Genomic DNA, 21,712 nt, shown 5'->3' with positions numbered 1-21,712 from the left:
GGCGCCTGCCCACTCCTCCTATTGATGCTATCTAAGGGGTCTTTTAAAACTGGTTCAGGTTTCCCTGCTGGCCAGGGGCTCCTCCCACAAAATGCCCTCACTCTGTTTCCTGGTTCCCACCAGGGGCCAAGATCCCTCTCACCCCTCCGAAGAGTCCCCAGGAATAGGACCCAGCTCCTCCTCTGCCAGGGACCCCGCCAACCAAAGGTCCACCTCCTCGATCCAACCTTAGTGGGGCGATCTGCTCTTGGTGTTTCGCGCGGTCCCTGTAGCCTGCGTCTGCCGCCACGCCGGTTCCCACCACCCATGGCCTGTGTCCTCTGCTGCCACTCTGGTCCCAGCCCGTCCCAGCCAGGCCGCCTCTGCTGCGTCCGGGTTCCAACCGCCTCTGCCGCATCCGGGTTCCCAGCCTGTAACTTTTTATAGGTGAATTGATCACATTGATATTAAAAGATATTAATAACCAGAGATTGTTAATTCCTATTATTTATAGGTGGTAGTGTTTGTGTGTTTCTTGTCTTTGGGGTTTGCTCTTGTGAGGTTCTGTTGGCTGTGTTTTCATGGCAGCTTTGCTGGTTACAGTAGTCTGTGCTTGCATCCATGGTCTTTTAGTGTCTGCAGCACATCTGTCCAGGACCTTGTTGCTTTCAGGGTTTTCACTTAGAAGTCGGGTGTAATTCAATAGGCCTGCCTTTATATGTTACTTGGTCCCTTTCCTGTGCAGCTTTAAAAAAAAATTGTTTATATTGAGCTATATATTTTCCTCTACCCCCCTCTTTTCTTTCCCTTCCCCTTCTACCATCTTCCAAGTTCCCCATGATCCCAATTTACTCAGAAGATCTTGTTTTTCTACTTCTCATGTAGTTTAGATCCATGTATGTTTCTCTTTGTGTCCTCATTGTTGTCTAAGTTCTCTGGAATTGTGACTTGTAGGTTGGTTTTTCTTTGTTTTATGTCTAAAAGCCACTTATGAGTGAATAAATATGATATTTGTCTTTCTAGGCCTGGGTTACCTCACTCAATATGATGCTTTGTTATAAGAGGAGCGGCGGGCTATGTCCCTGCCACCCAGCTAGTTTATACCTGAAATAACCACACCAAATTGTATTAATTAAATTACTGCCTGGCCCATTATTTCTAGCATCTTATTGGCTAACTCTTACATATTTGTTTAACCCATCTCCATTAGTGTGTATTGCCACTTGACTGTGGCTTACCTGCATAAGTTTAACCAGCGTCCATCTCAGAGAGGAGAGCCATGGTGTCTGCCACACTGCCTTCTTCCTCCCAGAATTCTGTTCTGTCTTCCCTGCCTACCTGAGTTCGCCCTGTCAACTAGGCCAAGGCAGTCTCTTTATTTAACTAATGAAAGTAACACTTAGACAGAAGACCCTCCTACATGAATGCTTTCTAGCTCCATCCATTTGTCCACAAATTTCAAGATGTCATTATTTTTTTCTGTGGTGTAATATTCCATTGTGTAAAAATGTACCATATTTTTCTTATCCATTCTTTGGTAGACGGGCATTTAGGTTGTTTCCAGGTTCTGGCTATGACAAACAATGTTGCTATGAACATAGTTAAGTAAATGTCCTTGTGGGGTGATTGAGCATCCTTTGGATATATACCTAAAAGTGGTATTTGCTAAGTCTTGAGGAAGGTTGTTTTCTAATTTTTTGAGAAATCACCATACTGATATCCAAAGGGGCTATACTAGTTTGCACTCCCACCAGCAATGGAAGAGTGTTCCCTTTACCCCACATCCTCTCAAGCATAAGTTGTCATCAGTATTCTTGATCTTGGCCATTCTTAAAGGTGTAAGATAAAATCTTAAAGTTGTTTTGATTTGTATTTCTCTGATGGCTAATGATGGTGATCATTTCCTTAAGTGTCTTTCAGTAATTTTATTTTATTTTTATTTTTATTTTTTTTGGTTTTTCGAGACAGGGTTTCTCTGTGGCTTTGGAGCCTGTCCTGGAACTAGCTCTTGTAGACCAGGTTGGTCTCGAACTCATAGAGATCCACCTGCCTCTGCCTCCCAAGTGCTGGGATTAAAGGTGTGCACCACCACCGCCCGGCAGTAATTTTAGATTCCTCTGTTGAGAGTTCTCTGTTTATGTCTGTACTTCATTTTATTTATTTTCTTCTTTATTATTATTTAAAAAATACCAATCCAAATTACCAGTCCCTCCCCTCTTCCCAGTCCCCTCTCTCTCCCTTCACAGACCCTCCTACCACCCCTCCAACCCTAAGGGAGTACCGTGCAGCCCATCCTGTGGAAAGTACAAGGCCCTTCCTACTACTTCTAGGTTGAGCAAGGTTTACATCCAAAGAGAATAGGATCCCATGAAGCTGGTGTATGCAATAGAGACACATCCCAGTGTCACTATCAGTGGCCCCTCAGACTGCCCCAGCTGTCAGCCCCCTTCAGAGGGACTTGGTTGTTCCCATGCTCGTTCACTCCCAGTCCAGTTGGAGTTGGTGTGCGCCCATTAGCTCAAGCAAACTGTCTCAGTGGATGACCCTCTCATTGTCTTGAATTCATTCCTCATATTCTCACTCCTTCCACACTTTAAATAGATCTTGGGAGCTCAGTCCAGTGCTCCAATGTAGGTCATTTCCTCTGTTCCCATCTGTTGTTGGATGAAGGTTCTATGGTGATATTTCAGATAATCATCAGTCTGACTACAGGGTAAGGTCAGTTCAGACACCCTCTCCTCTATTGCTTAGGGTCTTAGCTGGGGTCATCCCTGTGGGTTCTTGGGCATTTTTCTAGAGCCACGTTTCTTGCTAACTCCCTAATGGCTTCCTCAATCAAGATATCTCTTTCCTTGCTCTCATATCTGTCCTTCCTCCATCTCAACTATCCCATTCCCTCAAGTTCTCCTCAACCCTTCTTCTCCCCTTCCTTCTAGCCCCTGCCCCCCTGCTCCCAAATTTTTGTCTGATTCTAATTTCCAGGTGGGTCTATATATGTTTTTCTTTGGGTGCACCTTATTACTTAGTTTCTCTAGGATCCTGAAATGTACTCACTAGTCATGAACTCCATTTTTTAAAATTGAATTATTTATTCTTTTGATGTTCAATTTCTTGAGTTCTTTGTATATTTTGGAATTCATCTCTCTGTCCAATCTGGGGTTGGTGAAGCTCTTTTTGCATTCTTTAGGCTGCAATTTTGTCTTGTTGACTGTGGTTCTTTGCTTTACAGAAGAACCTTTTCAGTTTCAGGAGGTCCCATTTATTGTTTCTCTCAGTGTCTGTGCTGCTGGGGTTATATTTAGGAAGTGATCTCCTGTGCCAATGCATTCAAGTGTACTCCCCACTTTTCTTCTATAAGGTTCAGTGTAGTTGGCTTTATGTGGAGGTCTTTGATCCATTTGGACTTAAGTTTTGTGCATGGTGCTAGATATGTATCTATTTTCATTCTTCTACATGTTGATATCCAGTTATGCCAGCACTATTTGTTGAATATGCTTTCTTTTTTCCATTTTATATTTTTTGCTTCTTTCTCAAAAATCAGGTGTTCATAAGTATGTGGATTAATATCTGGGTCTTTGATTCAGTTCCATTGGTCCTTCTTTTTGTTTTTATGTCAATATCAGGCTGTTTTTAGCACTGAGCTCTGTAGAGTTTGAAGTAAGAGATGATGAAGCCTCCAGAAGTTTCTTTATTATACAGGATTATTTTGGCTATTCTGGTTTTTTTTTTGCTTTTCCTTATGAAATTGAGTATTGCTCTTTCAAGGTCTGTGAAGAATTATGCTGGTATTTTGGTGGCCATTGCATTGAATCTGTAGATTGCTTTTGGTAAGATTGCCATTTTTACTATGTTAATTCTACCTACCCAAGAACATGGAAGATATTTTGATTTTTTGGTGTCTTTTCAATTTCTTTCTTCAAAGATTTATAGTTCTTGTCATATAAGTCTTCCACTTGTTTGGTTAGATTTGCTCTGAGATATTTTATGCTATTTGTGGCTACTGTGAAGGGTGATGTTTCTCTGATTTCTTGCCCAGCCCTTTTATCATCTGTGTACAGGAGGGCTACTGATTTTTTTGAGTCAATTTTGTATCCTGCTACATTACTAAAAGTGTTTATGAGTTGTAGAAGTTCCTTGGTAGAATTTTTAGGTTGCTCATGTAAACTATCATGTCATCAGCAAATAGTGAGAGTTTGACTTCTTCATTTCTGATTTGAGTCCCCTTGATCTCCTTTTGTTTTCTTACTGCTCTAGCTAGAATCTCAAAAACTATATTGAATAGATATGGAGAGAGTGGACAACCTTGTCTTGTTTCTGAGTTTAATAGGATTGCTGTGATTTTCTCTCCATTTAGTTTGATGTTGGCTGTTTGCTTGCTGTATATTGCCTTTATTATGTTTAGGTATGTTCCCTGTACCCCTGATCTCTCTAAGACCTTTATCATGAAGGGGCATTGTATTTTGTGGCTTTTTCAGCATCTAATGAGCTGATCATGTGTTTTTATTTTTCAGTTTGTTTATATGGTGAATTACATTGATAGATATTTTATGTTGAACCATCCCTGCATCTCTGGGATGAAGCTGACTTGATCATGGTGGATGATGGTTCTGATGTGTTTTGGATTCAGTTGCCAGCATTTTACTGAGTATTTTTACATCAATGTTCACTAGTGAGATTGGTCTGTAATTCTTTCTTGGTAATGTCTTTCTGTGGCGTGGTTATCAGGGTAAGCGTAGCCTCATAAAAAGAGTTTGGCAATGTTCCTTCTGTTTCTATTGTATGGAACAATTTGAAGAGTATTGATATTAGTTCTTTTTTGAAAATATTGTGGAATCCTGAGCTGAAACCATCTGGTCCTAGGCTTTTTTTTTTTTGGTTGGGAGACTTTTGATGACTGTTTTTATTTCTTTAGCGGTTATAGGTTTGTTTAATTTGCTTATCTGGTTTTGATTTAATTTTGAAAAGTGATATTTAACTAGAAAGTTGTCCATTTCCTTTGTTTTCCAATTTTTGGGGTACAGGTTTTCAAAATATGACCGATGATCCTCTGTATTTCCTCCGTGTCTGTTGTTATGTCCCCCTTTTCATTTCTGATTTTGTTAATTTGGATATTCTCTCTTTGCCTTTTGGTTAGTTTCATTAAAGGTTTGCCTATTTTGTTGATTTTCTCAATTCTTGGTCTCATTGATTCTTTGTATTATTTTCTTTGTTTCCGTTTTGTTGATTTCAGCTCTCAATTTGATTATTTCCAGCCATCTAGTTCTCTTAGGTGAGTTTGCTTCTTTTTGTTCTAAAGTTTTCAAATGTTCTGTTAATTCACTAGTGTGGGATTTTTCCAGCTTATTTATGTAGGTGTTTAGCGCTATGAACTTTCCTCTTAACACTGCTTTCATTCATAAATTTGGGTATGTTGTGTGAAATTGAAATGAAATTGAAAATGAAAATTCATTTTCATTGAATTTTAGGAAGTCTTTAATTTCTCCCTTTATTTTTTTCCTTGACTCATTGATGATTCCGGTGAACATTGTTTAATTTCCATGTGTTTGTGGGCTTTGTAGAATTAATGTTGCTGTTGAATTCTAGTTATAAACCATGGCAATCCAACAAGATACATGGGGTTATTCCAATTTTTTTTTTTTGTATCTGGGTTGAGGTTTTCTTTGTTACTGAGTATGTGGTCAATTTTTGAGAAGGTTCCATGAGGTGCTGAGAAGAAAATATATTCTTTCATGTTTGAATGGCATGTTCTGTAGATGTATGTTAAGTCCATTTGAGTAATAACATCTGTTAATTCCCTTATTTCTCTGTTATTTTTTTTGTCTGCCTGACCTGTCCAATGGTGAGAGTAGAGTGTTGAAGTCTCCCACTATTAGTGTGTGGGGTTTGATGTATGATTTAAGCTTTAGAAGTGTTTGTTTTACATATAAGGGTGCCCTGTGTTTGGGGCATAAATGTTCAGTGTTGAAATTTCCTCCTAATGGATTTTTTCTGTAATTAATATGAAATGCTCTTCTTTGTCTCTTTTGGTTGATTTTAATTGAAGTCTGTTTTGTTAAATATTAGGATACTAACACCAGCTTATTTTTTAGGTCCATTGATGTCTGTCTTTGAGGTTGACATGTGTTTCTTGTATACAGCAAAAAGATGGAATCTGTTTTCATAACCAATCTGTTAGCCAGTGTGTTTTTATAGATGTGTTGAGTCCGTTTATATTAAGGATTTTTAATGATCAGTTATTGCTATCTCCTGTTAATTTAGTTTTTGTGATTGGTGATGTTAATTTGTGTGTTTTTTCCTTTTTGGGATTTGCTTCTGTGAGATCATCAATTGTCTGTGTTTTTGTTGATGTCGCTAACTTTCTTGGGTTGGAGTTTTCCTTGTAGTACTTTGTATAGAGCTAGATTTGTGGCTAGGTATTGATTAAATCTGCTTCTGTCGTGGAATATCTTGTTTTGTTAGTCTATGGTGATTGAAAGTTTTGCTGGGTATAATAGTCTGGGCTGCCATATGTGGTGCCTCAATGTCTGCATAATGTCTGACCAGCACCTTTTGGCTTTCATTTTTTCCTTTGAGAATTCAGGTGTAATTATGATAGGTCTGCCTTTATATGTTAATTTCCCTATTTCCTTTGCAGCTGTAATATTCTTTCTTTATTCTGTATGTTTAGTGTTTTGATTATTGTGTGGCAAGGGGACTTTTTTCTTTTTGATCCAATCCATTTGTTGGTCTATAAGCTTTTTTGTATCTTCTTAGGCAAATCTTTCTTTAGGTTGGTAAAATTTTCCTCTATGACTTTTAAAAATATATTTTATGTGCTTTTGAGTTAAACTTCTCCTTCTTCTATACCTATTATTCTTAGGTTTGGTGTTTTTATAGTGTACCATATATCCTGAATATTTTGTGTTAAACTTTTGTTAGATTTAATGTTTTCTTTGACCAATGAGTCTATTTCCTCTACTGTAGCTTTAGCGCTTGAAATTCTCTCTTCCATCTCTTGTATTATACTGTTTATTCTTGCATTTGTGGTTCCTGATCATTTTCTCATGATTTCTTTCTCTATAATTCCCTTGGCTTGTGTTTTCTTTATTGTCTCTATTTCAGTTTTCATGTCTTGAATAGTTTCTTTCATATGTTTGATTGCTTTTTCTTGGTTTTCATTTAGGGATTTCTTGATGTCCTCCAATTTTTTTGTCTTTCCCCCTATTTCTTTGAGGGAATTTCTCATTTTCTATTTAAGGGCCTCAAACAGTCTCCTAAAGTTATTTTTAGGTAATTTTCTTCTGCTTCATCTGTATTTGGTTGCTCAAGTCTTGCTATTGTAGGGCCACTAAGGTTTTATTGGTGTCATGTTGCTCTTTGTGGTGTTGGATATGTTCTTACCTTGTCTACACATCATTTTCTCTAATTGCTGTAGTTGTGGCTATCTGTGACTCTGGTGATCAATCTTCCAAGTGCCAGTGTATCCAAGGCTCAGACTGTTGCTCCTCATGGTGCAGTCAGTGCCATGGTTCTAGTTACCCTGTTGGTTACTTTGTGTTCCTGGGGGTCACTCAGCACCCCTAGGCTTTGCTCTGCTTCCATGGAGTTCACTGTTTCAGGCCTGCTCTGGCCTAGGTTGCTGGCTCAGACCTGTTTCTGTAAATGTCTCTGGTCTGGAGCTGCTCCTGCAGAGGTCTCTAGCTTGAAGTTGGTCCTGCAAAGGTCTTTGCCTCCGATCTATTCCCTTGGAGGTCCCAGACTCATGCCCCAACCCACAGAGGTCCTAGTTCAGGCCTAGTTCCTTTGAGGTCCCAGGCTCACAACTGGACTTGCAGGGGTCCTGGCTCAGAGGTCTCTGGATCCTGCCTACACCTTTGTAGGTCCTAGACTCATGCCTGCACCTGCAGAGGTCTCTGGTTCTGGTCCACTCCCTCAGCAGTTGCTCCCCTGTACCTGCTTCTGAGGAGTTCGCTGTCTCAAGTCTGTTCCACTTGAGTCACTGGATGAGTCCTGTTTCCATAAATGCCCCTGGTTTCACTCATGTGGAGTTCACTGTCTTAGGCCTGCTCTGGCTTAGGTTGCTGGTTCAGTCCTGTTTCTGTAGAGTTCAGGCCTGCTCTGGCCTAGGTCACTAACCCAGTCCTGCTTCTGTAAATGTCCCTGGTCTGGATCCACTCCCACTTCCATGGAGCTTGCCATCTCAGGCCTGCTCCAGCCTAGGTCATTGGCTCAGTCCTGCTCCTGTGGAGTTCGCTGCCTCAGGCCTGCTCTGGCCTAGGTCACCCTTCTCCTTTTTCTATTACTATTGATCTTAGGTTTAGTCTTTTCATAGTGTCCCTGATTTCCTGGATGTTTTGTATTAAGAATTTGTTGGATTTGACATTTTCTTTGATGGGTGAACCTATTTCCTTTATTGTGTCTTCAATGCCTGACAGTCTTTCCTCTATCTCTTGTATTCTGTTGGTTATGCTTGCATTTGTAGTTCCTGTTCATTTACCCAGATTTTCCATTTCCAGAGTTTCTTTGGTTTATGTTTTCTATATTGTCTCTATTTCAGTTTTTAAGTTTTGAACTGTTTGGTTCACGTTTTTTTCTTGGTTTTCTTGGTTTTCTTTAAGAAATTTATTGATTTCTTCTAATTTTTTGTTTCTTTTTTTCTCCATTTCTCTAAGGGAATTTTTCATTTCCTCTTTAAGGGTCTCTATCATCTTCATAAAGTTATATTTAAGGTTGTTTTCTTCTGCATCTTCTGGGGCAGGTTGTTCAGTCTTCCTGTTGTATGACTGTAGGGATAGCCCAGCCCATTGGGGGGGCGTATCCACCTCGGGCTAATGTTTACATATAAATCTGGCAGTGTGAGCCCCACTGCTCTCTTTTTTTTTATCTCCTGCTCATCACTGGATCCCTGGTGTTGTAAGCTATCCCTTCATTAAAATTTGCTGTTTCATATTAAGCTAGCCTGGTTATGACACTGCGTACAGTTTGGCTCTCCAACGTTGGGCCTTTTTGTCCCCGCCCCTGACCAGCTAGGGTGCGCAAGCTCGATCTTCCCCAGCCTTTGTGAACAAGTCAGCTACCGGAGCTCAGGAAGCGTGACTGGGCTCCAGTGAGCTTAGCCCACTAGCTTTCACAGCATGCTCCCAGCTCGTTTTCCCTTCCCCCACTCCAGTCCAGCTGCATGTTCATTGGCGATTTGGCCCAGGCCACAGTACAGTCGCAGCTAGGCCCTGCCTGCCATACTAAACAGAGCACAGCCGCAGGGGATAGCCCTGCACGAGTCTGTTTAAAAAATTGTATTGGTACTGTTTCTTGTATATTGATATATTGAATATTAAGTGTGAGTGTTCCTACCTCTATTTTTGTATAAGAGTATGCTTATAACTTTGTCTATATTGTATTGATACATTTACCATATTACAATATACATTTCTACCTCTGATATTTTTATATAATAACATTGTTTACATTTGATATGTAATGACATTGTTTATAGTTGAAGATCATTGTCTTCATATATTGCACAGTTGTTTATTCTCTTAGTCTTCAAGTTAGATAGGTATTGAGAATTAATCAGGTCTTTTAGATATATAGAGATTATATTTAGTATAGATAGTATAATCTTCAGCCTCTTTGAAGAGCTGTAGAAAATGGCCTTTAATCTAACCTAGAATTCTGTGCCAATGAGACACAATCACTCCTGGCGACACCACTCTACTCCCGAGAGAACGTTGAACACCAAAGACACTCCACTGGGAGCTTGTCTTCTTGGCAAAACTGGCCTTTGGGTTAAGAAAAGCCCATACCTCAACTATTGATAAAGATACAGAATATCCATAAGTGGATAAAACAGGATTGTCTCATCTTTCCAAGACAGTGTAGGATAGTTTTTTTTTTCTTTCGGTTTTTCAAGACAGGGTTTCTCTGTGGTTTTGGAGCCTGTCCTGGAACTAGCTCTTGTAGACCAGGCTGGTCTCGAACTCACAGAGATCCGTCTGCCTCTGCCTCCTGAGTGCTGGGATTAAAGGCGTGCACCACCACCACCCGGCCAGGTAGGATAGTTCTAAGAAAGTTCCTTGCTTTTAATAATGGTATGTCAGTTATGTTAGGCCTTAGCCAAAGTTGGTTGACTCAACATTGCAAATGAGACTTTGGGTAATTGCTCAGGTAGTCAGTTGTCTCTGTCATTTGTTGCACATTTTGGATATCTCTCATTTGTTAAGTAATATTAATTCCCTTCTCAGATCTTTTACGGAGTTGAAGATTATATAATTGTAGTTACTCTCTACATTATTTAGACTCCTTGAGATAGAATGTTTAGCAAAACTTTTGTTATATGTTTCTTGCTCAATATTGTTTGTTATATTTATTATTTGTTTCTATTGTATATAGTTGTATTTGGTTTAGTTCTGTCTTATTTAGACAAAAAGGGGAGATGTAGGGATAGTCCAGCCCATTGGGGGGTGTATTTGCCTCGGGCTAATGTTTACCTATAAATCTGGCGGGTGTGAGCCCTGCCTCTCTCTTTTTTGTATCTCCTGCTCACCGCTGGATACCTGGTGTTGTAAGCTATGCCTTCATTAAAATTTGCTGTTTCATATTAAGCTAGCCTGGTTATTACACCACGTACATATGACCACTGGATTCACTGGCTTCTGGTGTCACCATGTTGTTTTTTAGGTTGTTGAATGTATTCTTGCATTGACACCTACCCTCTCTTCCTCCAATTGGTGCACATAGTGTCTTTTCCCCTTGGTCTAATCCTTTCAGTTGGTGTCTGTGTCTGAGGGATCCTTTCTTGGACCAATTGTTGCAGTTGATTTCTGTGTCTCAGGGAGCTGCTGAGGTCGCTGGTGATGGGTTGGTTTGGGGGTAGAGTGGGTCTTGTAGATTACAGGGTCTGATTGATGGCAGGATAATAGAGCAGCCTACTTGCAGGAGGCTCACCGGCTAGCCAGCTTGTACAGCTGAGGTTGGTGGGGGAGGATTCCTGGGTTTTGCCTCTAGGGCCTAGGGCCTAGAGACTGGGCTATCCAGCTGGGAATTGGTCACTCACCTTTTGGTTCACTTCGTGCAATTGCAATCTGTGCCCCAGAGAGCTGCTGAGGTTGTGGGGGATGGGTGGGTTTGTGGGTAGAGTGGGGCATGTAGATTACAGAGTCCCAGTGTTGGGGGCTTGCAGCAGCCTTCCTGCAGGAGGCTTGCCAACTATCCAGCTAGTGAAACTGAGGCAGGTCGGGAAGGGGCCCAGGGTTTTTCCTTCGGGAAGGGGCCCAGGGTTTTTCCTGAGTTGTGTGTGGGGGTTTAGGACCTAGAGACTAGGCTGTCCAGCTGGGGACCTGGACATCACCTCTTGGTCTACTCTGTGTAGTCGCAGTCTGTGGAATCTCCTTTTTTAGGTTAGGAAAATTTTCTTCTATGATTTTGTTAAAATATTTTCTTGGCCTTTGATCTGGGATTTTCTTCTTCCTCTATTCATATTATTCTAAGGTTTGGTCTTTTCATACTGTCCCAGATTTCCTGAATGTTTTGTGTCAGGAATTTTTATATTTAACATATTCTTTGACAGATGTTTCCATTTCTTCTATCATATCTTCACCGCCTAAGATACTCTCTTCCACCTCTTGTATTCTGTTGGTAAAATTTGACTCTGTAGTTCCTTTTCACTTACCTAGATTTTTCATTTCCAAAATTCCCTCAGTTTGTATTTTCTTTATTGCTTCCATTTTTCAGGTCTTGAACAGTTTCATTTATTTCCTTCTACTATTTGTTTTTTTCCTTGGCTTTCTTTGGGGATTTGTTCACTTCCTCCAATTGTTTGTTTGTTTTGCCTTGATTTCTTTAAGAGTTTTATTAATTTCCTCTTTAAGGCCTCTATCATCTTTATATAGTTGGGTTTTAGGTCTTCTTCTTATGGTTCTGATGTATGGAATACTCACGGCTTGCTGCAGTAGGATAGCTGGGCTTTAGTGGTGACATTGTCTTGATTGTTACTGAGTGTGTTTCCATGCTGGTGGATATACATCTTACTTAGGGTGATTAATTGTTGTAGGAGCTGCGGGCCTGCTTTTCGTCCCCCAGCTCCTGCCACCGGCTAGCTTTACTCGAAATAACAACACACAAACTGTATTCTTTTAAACACTGCTTGGCCCATTATATCTAGCCTCTTCTAGGCTAACTCTTGCACCTGGACTAGCCCATTTCTAATAATGTGTGTAGCACCCCAAGGTGCGCTTACCGGGAAGATTCTAGCCTACGTCCATCCTGGGTCCGAGTTCATTGCGTCTGCCTGGAAGAGGGGAGCATGGCCTCTGAGCTCACTTCCTCTTCCTCTCAGCATTCTGTTCTGCCTACTCTACCCACCTAAAGGATGGCCTATCAAAATGGGCCAAGGCAGTTTGTTTATTACCAATGACCTTCCTCCATCAATTAATAGGTCTAGGTGCTGATTTCTGAGTTTGTCTTTCTTGAATGGGGGCTTTGTTCCTTGGTTTCTGTTTCCTCTGGTATTTTGGCTGTTGTGGCCTGTGTTTGATCAGGGGGGTCTCAACCAGAGTCGGAGACTGGACTTCTGGTGGCTGGTGTGACCTCTGGTAGAGCAGCTGCGTTTTTGTTTAATAGAGGGTATTTTTCAATGCTGCTCTTTGTTTCTTTGAATTTAGTAGGGGACTTATGCTAAATTTTAGGCTATTTTTGGTTACTGGTTTTGAGCCATTTGCTATATTACTGCTATGCTTGACTCTTATGTATCTTTTAACCCTCAAGTGAGCTGTGTTAGCAGAGCAAATGAGTTAATGAGGCAGAAGAAGTAGAATCTAAAACACTGTACATTTCTGAAATTAATTCTTGTCCTATTTAGATCTACCTCAGGGCCTTGGGGGCTAATAGTCACCTGCCTCCCTTTCTGGATCCGGAGTGTGCACAACATGGGCTGAGAACCTGCTTCAAGTGATAGTGGGTACAATAGCATTTGATTTTTTAAAAACAGAATTATGTGAGAAAATCATTGTAACTCATTCAGAAATAGGGCCTGCCACATAGTGGCAACTACATAGAACTGTTGGACTCTAACGTCCAAACACGGAGAAGGAGTCACCCCCAGAGACCATCTCATACACCACAGCCGATGCAAAAGCATGAGGATTTTATTAATTCTGTCCTGACAGGGTCCCCCAGCATCCGGGAAGCCGAGGGACCTCGAATAGCGGGTACAGTCTACTTTTAAAGGGGCCACAGAAGCAAGGGGGGGGTTTGTTCTGTGACTATTCTGACTGGCTTATTTGAAAGGACTATTACCAATAATTGACTGGAGAGCTGTTGCCAGATCAGATGAGGTAAGAGGTCATTTTGACCCCATTTCCCAGGGGACCGAACCAAAGCATACGTATATGGGTAATTGTTCAGGAACTGAGTACGTGCGAGTGTAGCTGTTAGGTCCTTGGTTCCCAGGGGAGGAGGGGAAGCACTATGGCGCAGAGGCTGAGAGGATTCAAAAATGGCTTCAGGATTGTCTTAAAGTCTTACAGAACAATAGGTCATTTGGTTACATATTGGGTCATAAATAGCCAAACATTTAAAACTAGGAGACTGTTCTTATGCTGGACTTTCTCTCCATCCTGCAGGCTTACCCATGAATTGGAAGCAAGGAGACTACTTTATGTCAGGGTCTTTCCCTCCTATGCATCCTTTTCCTACAGGAGCAGCAGAGTAGAGGGAGGGTGGCCCAGGGCGTCGTTCTAGATGAGTTTTTAGGTATTTGCCTGCTAGTAGCTTTTCCCAGTTCTGTCTCTGTGATTCCGGGAGTCAGCAGGGGTGTATTAAGTGGATTTCAGAGACTGGAAGTCCCTTATCCCAATGTGTCTTACTCAAGAAACCCCACATTTTAGGTTTGTTGGCACAGCTGACCAGCAAGTAGTTAGGAACTTGCTTTGGTTCTCACTGGGCAATGGGTTTCTATAGTGGTCAGAACTGAAAGGTCAGAGGATGAGTTTGTTATGCCTTAATCTCTCAAACACTTCCATTTTTCTAATCTAACTTCATAGGAAATGTCTTCTCCAATTTCTTTCTGAAAAATCCTACATTATTTTTTCTGTTATCTTGGTGAGAATTGTTGCCATATTGTAAACTGTGGCATCAGGAAGACTCTGTGTTGATCTTTCCGTCTTGCTTGGGAGATAGTTACAGTTGATTAATACCAGAGAGCATCAGGAAGCTAGAAGAAAGGGCTTTCTATCCCGGAGGAAAACAAAAAGGTAAGGAAGTGATTTTCTGGGGTTTTGGTTTTGACACACTTCTTCCCTGCTTTTCAGTCAGAAGAGTGACAGCACTGTGCTGTAGCGGGTTAGTTGCTCCTTTGGTCTTCTGAACTTTTTTTTTTTTCACATTTCCTGGGGGTAGGGTGCTGGGGAGAAGAGATGTCTCATTTTCCTGCCATCCTACATACTCTTCAATAGGCAATCTTCTCTGCCTATGTTTTTAAGACAGAAAAAGACTTTCATTTCCCCATGTTTCATATGCTTTCACAGCGAAAACTCTTAAGGTTACAGGGAAGTCAGAGTAAATTAGGGAGACAGGCCTGACAGGCACTTGGTAGATGTTAGCTAAGTGGGCTAGTGAAAGGGATTCCCTCTGAGAAGTCCTGGAAGGCGAGGCTATGGGAATTCTGAAGAGGTGAAGGTGAGAGAGTACAGGATGGGACCTAGGATCATATACCAAACATTTCACAAAAGGAACAAGGAGATTGAATAACCAAGGGTAGTAGTGTCCAAGAAAAGATCCTAGAGAAGCTAGTTGTGTCTAGTCCTGCAGGGACAGAGTAGAAAAGTCAGAACTGAGAAACAGCCATGGGTCCTGTTGTGTGTGGCCATTGGGAGAGGAACTGCAGTGGGCTGCTGGGAGCAGGTTAGACTGCAGTGTGCGAGGAGACATGGAGGTGGTCCATGAGGGAGGTGCAGAAAGACGACAAGGATAAAATCTTTGCAGGGGTTGTATGGATGGAGTACTTGATCAGGCCTGTTAGCTGAGGGGGATGAGAAGTTTGAACCTAAAGGGATAGGATAGCTAAAAAGGAACCCTAATAGAGTGAAGGTGTCCCACCTCCATTCCTGGGCCTGAAAAAGTCACCAGAGACCCGGGTTCAGGTTGCAACACTTTAATGTCAGATATTGAAGGGCAGACTGAGAGGTGTTGGCTGGGATGAGCAGCAGTGTGGGTGATGAAGGAACTTCTTGTGGCCCAGCATGGGACGTGGTTAGTCATTCTTGTCTTCATGACCTCGCGATATCATTGGCACCACCCATACTTTCTTCAGTTATTTTACCCAGATTTTTTCCCATTGCCATGTTTAACTTAGTCAGTTTCCCCTCTATGGTGGTTTCTGTAATTTGAAGATAGAAATGTCCAGTTAGGGCAGGTTCCCTATCCACATCTTTATGACCCCCTCACACGGCTTCCTGTAGTGCTGGCAGTTAATGGATCTTAAATTCCACCCTTCTAGAACTTTTTTTTTATCTTTATGAAACCTCATTTTACACAAGTCACTACCCTGCCCTTCACTACTCACCACCTCCCCAGACATGTCTCTTCTCTAGCACATACCAGTTGAGGCAATGGGTTCTATGGTCTCTTCCAGCTGAGATGCCCCACTTCTGAGCCTGGCCTGGGCCTTTTGACTCTTTGATTTGGTACATTCTATCAACACATTATCTCTGGAAACCGACTCCTCTCTGAAGATGGACTGCTCCTTGGAAGAGTCATTACTAGAAGTACTCTCCTTGCTGATGTGGCTGGTGGGAGCGGACTGGGAAGCTGGAACCAAGGACATGCAAGCAGGGAGTTAAGGACAGAGAACACTTTTAGGAGAAACAGTGTCTCTTCACAAGAACAGGGCATTAGTGTTGAGTTATCACTAACTGACCTATGGGGGCATTGAGGTCCTATGCTAGTGTTCATATCATGAGCTCTTCAAAGGCATGGACCGGATTTCTAGTGTCATGTTTAAGAATTGCCACTGCTCCCATCTACCTTCTCAGTTAGGAGCCATTTGCAAATACCTCTCCCTTTGCTTGGTTTATAGTAGGAGCTTAGCCTTGGTTCTTCCCTCTGAACTCTGAGTATTTTTCTCCTTTAGCTTCTTAGATTTCCCCTAGTTAATCTGGGAAGTTAGCTCAAGATTAAATCATGTGACCCACCCAGCAGGTCCTAAATTACTCCAGGGTCTTGAAGAGGCACTATCTGAAAGACATTGGGGGAGAGAGAAACGGACGCCAAGCAGTATTCCTTGTCAAGGCATCCCGTTTATTGAAGCAAGTTTCATGTCTTATATACTCCTCAGTGAGGAGTTTGGGCAGAGGGAACTGGAGAAGGGGGAATGGGGGAAGGAAAGAAGGAGCTAGGTAGCTAGGCAGCAAGGCTGGGCAGTTGCAAGGTCAGTGGCTAGAACACCTGCTGTTAGTGATTAGCAGCAAACAAAGAAGACACTCTGAGGTGTGTCTGAAGCTCCAGCACACAATGTCTTAGTTAACTTTGTAAGTTTTTCTGTCTCAAGATTTCCACCTCAAGGCCCTGTGAGATGTGAGAAAGGAGAAGCCTGAAATGGCTCCTGATAACCATGTTTAGAGTTAACCCACAAAACTGGCCTCTGCAATTTTTAAAGTTTTTGGGCTGTGTGGTACAGTGCCTGTAACTGATGAAGCACCCTTGTATCAGGGTGAGGAAACATTTTACTCGCCAACATTTGGGAGTGAGGTGCTGTTCCCATTCCAGTTTCCAATGATTACATAGCATAATTGCCATTCAAAAGGTTTCCAGCCCCCAGATCTATGGCCAATTAGTGCAACAGGGAGGGACAGACTCACAGCAGGAGGCATTGTCTGCTCACGTCTTCCTTCCTAGCATCCTTTACTTTCCAGTCTTTGGTCACCAACAGAGACTTACCAGCAGTTGTGTGCTGAGTCTTCACGTGGAGTTCATCTTCAGACCCTTAGGACAGCAATCTCAAGACGGTTAACATATGAACGGGTCCTTTGTAGTTACCCCATTTCAGCTTCCTCAACCTCTCTTCCTCTTTTTTGTTTGTTTGCTCTGATTGGCCTGGAACTTGCACGAGTCCCCTGCTTCTGCTTCCTCAGTGTTGGAAGTGCAGGTGTGCACCACCTCTCCCTGCTAATCCTTACTCAACTTTCTTTACCTTTTCTAAAATACTATGTAATTTATTTAGTATGTTTATTTTTTCTTCCTCCTCAAATAAAATTTCAGTGATGGTAGAGATTTTTATGTAAACTATTAGTGTACCCTGAAAGACCCTCAGAGAGGACCTTTTTCTCCGATGAAGACCCCAGAGCCAGGACACTCCGAGACCAGGCCACAGGATGCAATTAGCAAGAGGTTTATTGAGTAAACACAGGTACCTGCGGGTGGCAAAGTCTTTTGGAGGACTTTGCGCACCTGCTAACTGGAGGGGGGGCTTTTTATAGGGAAGAGCAAACAGCAAGTTTACAGAAGCAAAACAAAAGCGTGGTTATCGGTTGATCGGAATGAGGCGGAATGAGGCGGGGGCATAAATGGTTTCCTCTCTCAGCATGGATGTTTGGCAATAGTCATCCTGTTCCTATCTTTATAGATATCCTGTTTTGCAGTTAACCTGCTTTGTTGATTTCCTATCTTATTGCTTATTGACATCCTGCCTTGCAGTCTTCCTATCTCATAGACATCCTGCTCTCTCAAGCACATGGGATGTTCTTACGAGAGCAGGCTGGCTGCTGATCCGGAGAATTTTTTTTTTAAAGCTAACAGGATGTTCCCCTGGGAGCATGCTAGCTGCGGGTTTTGAGGAGGGGGTCTGTAGGGTCTTTCATACCCTAAGTCCCTGGAACTATATATAGTTCTGAGTGAGTGCTACAGATAGTCATGGATGTGGTGTGTACCGTTTGCTTTCATTACACCAGGGAGATGAGGCAGTCTAAAGCAGTGATTTTGCTTGAGTTGTGCTGAATCAGCCTCTGGTGTTAGGATCTCACATAATCTCTGCTGAGCCACAGTCTGCCTTGTTGTGGGTCTAGTCTGGACTCTGAACTAGACTAGTCTGCCTTGGTTTGTTGGGTTGCTGGACTCAGGGGATATATGTTGTCATGCTTGCTTCCAGTGGTGGTGTTTTTGTTCTACATCTTACCCTCTCCGTGAGTGTGGTGATGTTGCTCATCTAAAGCCCGGTGGCCTTTAGGGGACAAAAGGGAGTGGGAAAGAAGGCATACTCACCAGGCAGGACAGCAAGAGAGGTTGTGGCAAGGCTGGCAAACAGCAGGACAGTGAAGAAGTTCATGGTGGCTCTGTAGCAAGGTCAACTTTCCCTAGGAAGCTGTGTAGAGTCCTGGAGTAGCAGCCTGGATGGGGCTTTATTTATTTTGGGGTAAGGACAAGCTGTAGGACAACAGGCTGGGGATTGGACCAGGAGGCAGGCCAAGCTTCCCCTTGTCTTGTCATTCTGACTACATTGGGTTTTGGGAATTCATATTTCTGGGAAATGAGTTAACAGGAAAGCAAAGCCCCCAGCCTTCCTTTTGGCCCAGCCACTGCCAGTGTGTGCCGGCCCCAGGAGCCATTCCTCTGTACCTTTGAGGTAACTTATTGAATGGGCTCCCTTCCTTAATGTTACTCATTACTAGTCTTATTTTATGTTTCTGCATCTGATTATTTAATTACTATCTGTCTCCTTCAGAAGAGTGGCACTTTCATGATGCTGGGACTATACTTGCTTTCCTTGCCGTGGTTTCTCAAGCTATTCTTTAGCAGCTGGCTCAGTTTGGGTTTAGAAAATAAGGCTTATGTAACTGAATCCAGAAAAGACCAGATGGTCCTCCAGGGGGCAGACAAATTTCCCCATCAGTTCAGGAATTATATTCTGAGTTTGCTCGCATAGGATGTGTCATTTGATTAATAACAATTGGGAGGCTATTTATTAATCAAGGAACTCATAGTCCAGTAGTGAGGAGGCTTCTGCCAAGCACATTTATGGTGCCTGTGTTCTTTCAGTAGTGTATATCTACTGTGCACAATAAAGGGCTTCATTATGACACTCTTTATTACTTTCTTTGCTTTCTTCCTGAAGGTTTCCTATCTCTTTCCAAATAGAAGGTTCTCTTTCTCTTCTACTATCTATCTATCTATCTATCTATCTATCTATCTATCTATCTATCTATCTATCTATCTATCTATCTGTCATCTATCTTCATTTTTCTTTTTTTTTTTTGAGACAGGATTAAACTACATAGTCTTGCTGCCCCCAAACTCACTATGTAGATCAGGCTGGTTTCTAACTCACAAAAATCTGCCTGCTTCTCAAGTGCAGGACTTAGATTAAAGGCATATTCTACCTAGTCTCTCTGGGTCTGTGAATTGTAGCATAGTTACTCTTTATTTTACAGCTAATTTCCACTTATGAGTGAGTACATGTTTGTTTGTCTCAGTCTGGGTTACCTCACTCAGGATGATGTTTTTTCTAGTTCCATCCATTTGCCTTCTAATTTCCTTGGGTCCTTGTTTTTAACAGCTGAGCAATACTCCATTGTGTAACGGTTGAGGGACATCTAGGTTGTTTTCAGGTTCTGGGTATTATGAGTAATGCTGCTATGAACATAGCTGAGCACATGTCCTTGTGGAATGATTTAACATCCTTTGGGTATATACCCAAGAGTGGTATAGCTGGGTTTTGCGGTAGATTAATTCCTCATGTTCTGAGAAACTACCACACAGACTTCCAAAATGGCTGTACAAGTTTGCACTCCCACCAGGAAGGGAGGAGTGTTTCCCTTGCTCCAAATCCTCTCCAGCATAAGTTGTCATTTGTGTTATTTATTTATTTATTTGTTTATTTATTTATTATGTATACAATATTTTTTTCTGTGTGTACGCCTGAAAGCCAGAAGAGGGCACCAGACCTCATTACAGATGGTTGTGAGCCACCATGTGGTTGCTGGGAATTGAACTCAGGACCTCTGGAAGAGCAGGCAATGCTCTTAACTGCTGAGCCATCTCTCTAGCCCCCTCATTTGTGTTTTTGATTTTAGCCATTCTGACAAATGTAAGATAGAATCTCAGAGTCGATTTGATTTGCATTTCCCTGATGGCTAAAGATGTTGAAAATCTCCTTAAATGTTTCTTGGCCGTTTGAAATTTTTATGTTGAGAATTATCTGTTTAGATCTATACCTCATTTAAAAAATTGAATTACTTGGTTTGGTGATATCTAGTTTCTTGGATTCTTTATATATTTTGGAAATCAAACAAGGAACAAGGAGAGTTCATAGGGTGGGGACACCCAGATCTCCCTGGGAAAGGGAAATAGAAGAGATTTTGTGAGTGGGCTGAGAGTGGGTGGGGCTGGGAACATAACATCAGGCTGGAGGTCAGAAAAGGAGAGCACTGAAAGAGACTACTGGAAAAAGGGTACATTTCAGGGTCAGGTAAAAATGTGGTGCAAAAGAATCTCCCAGGAATCTACAGGGATGATTCCAGCTAAGACTCCTGGCAATAATGGATCCATAGCCTGTGACCAATTGGTTCCCAATTATCATTAGAGAGGCTTCATCCAACAACCGATGGAAATAGATGCAAACCCAGAGCCAAACATTAGGTGGAGTTTGGGGAATCCTGCAGAAGAGGAGGAGAAAGGATTGTAGGAGCCAGAGGGGTCAAGGACAACACAAGAAAACTCACAGAATCAACTCACTTGGGCTCATAGGGCCTCGCAGAGACTGAGCTGACAACCAGGGAGCCTGCAAGAGACTGAACTAGGCACTCTGCGTATATGTTACAGTTGTGTAGCTTGGTCCTCTGGTGGGACACCCAACAGTGGGAACAGGGGATGTCTCTTACTCTTACCGACTTTTGGGAGTCTTCTGCTCATACTGGGTTGCCTTGCCCAGGCTTAGTACATGGGGAGGTGCTTAATCTTACTTCAACTTGATATTCCATGTTTTGTTGATACTCGTGGGAGACCTGTCCTTTCCTAAATAGAAACAGAGGAGGGCATTGGAACAGAGAGGGTATTTGTGGGGAAGGGAATGGGAGGGGAAACTGGCCAGATGTAAAGTAAATAAATGAATTTATTAAAACAACAACAACAACAACCACCACCACCAAACCAAACAACAATAAAAGGCATGCACCACCATGCTCTGCTATCCGTATATATACTTTTAATGTTAAGTTTTAAAAAAATAAGTCTATTTAAAGCAGACGATTCTAATTCTGCTTCCAGCATCTAGTGACTCTAAATAGAGCACTGGGTAACCAAGGAAGCCTCTGGAAAGGAGGTGGAGGACAGTCCTAGGAGTAGGGTCTTATTCTGGGCTTACGGATTAAAACAGTTCTTTTTTTTCATTTGCATGATGTCTGTAAAACCTGCTTTTGGATCATCTCCAGACAAAAGAGGGCTGCTGCATCCCAAGACACTTTCCAGTGTGTGCTTGCTGGGCACAGGATGAAGCCGAGCCTGCCGAGAGAACAAGGAGAGCCTGAACTGTGCCAACCAGAGTGAGTCCATCCCCTCTGGAAAGGAGTTCCTAGGGCCTGGATGTTTTCCTTCACTTTCTAGATCTGGGGTTTCCTTAGGCAAGATGAGGAAGTGGAGGAAGTTTGTCTTGGGCTACCTCCCACCTCCTTTTTCTGCCTGATTTCCTCTTCTCACCAGTGTTGACCATTCATGGACCAAGACAGTTAGGAGCAGAAGGGGACAGATGAAGGCAATCACAGGGAGTTCA

The 21,712-nt window shown here is 42.2% G+C and overlaps 1 protein-coding gene across 1 annotated transcript; it reads right to left on the bottom strand.

Annotated features, from left to right (window-relative positions):
* Positions 1-15,221: 15,221 nt before the first annotated feature.
* Positions 15,222-18,274, bottom strand: LOC101995368 (glycosylation-dependent cell adhesion molecule 1-like). The gene is made up of 4 exons (XM_005354015.1): positions 18,211-18,274; positions 16,893-16,935; positions 15,553-15,770; positions 15,222-15,319 (listed from the first exon to the last, which is right to left on the bottom strand). Exons 1-4 carry the CDS (start codon positions 18,272-18,274, stop codon positions 15,222-15,224), a joined length of 423 nt encoding a protein of 140 aa, XP_005354072.1.
* Between the last annotated feature and the right edge of the window lie 3,438 nt (positions 18,275-21,712).

Source organism: Microtus ochrogaster, chromosome 15 (assembly GCF_000317375.1).
Source record: "Microtus ochrogaster isolate Prairie Vole_2 chromosome 15, MicOch1.0, whole genome shotgun sequence".
In the NCBI taxonomy this organism is placed as follows: domain Eukaryota; kingdom Metazoa; phylum Chordata; class Mammalia; order Rodentia; family Cricetidae; genus Microtus; species Microtus ochrogaster.
The sequence above is the reverse complement of the archived record's forward strand: the minus strand, read 5'-3'. Positions and strand labels throughout refer to the sequence as shown.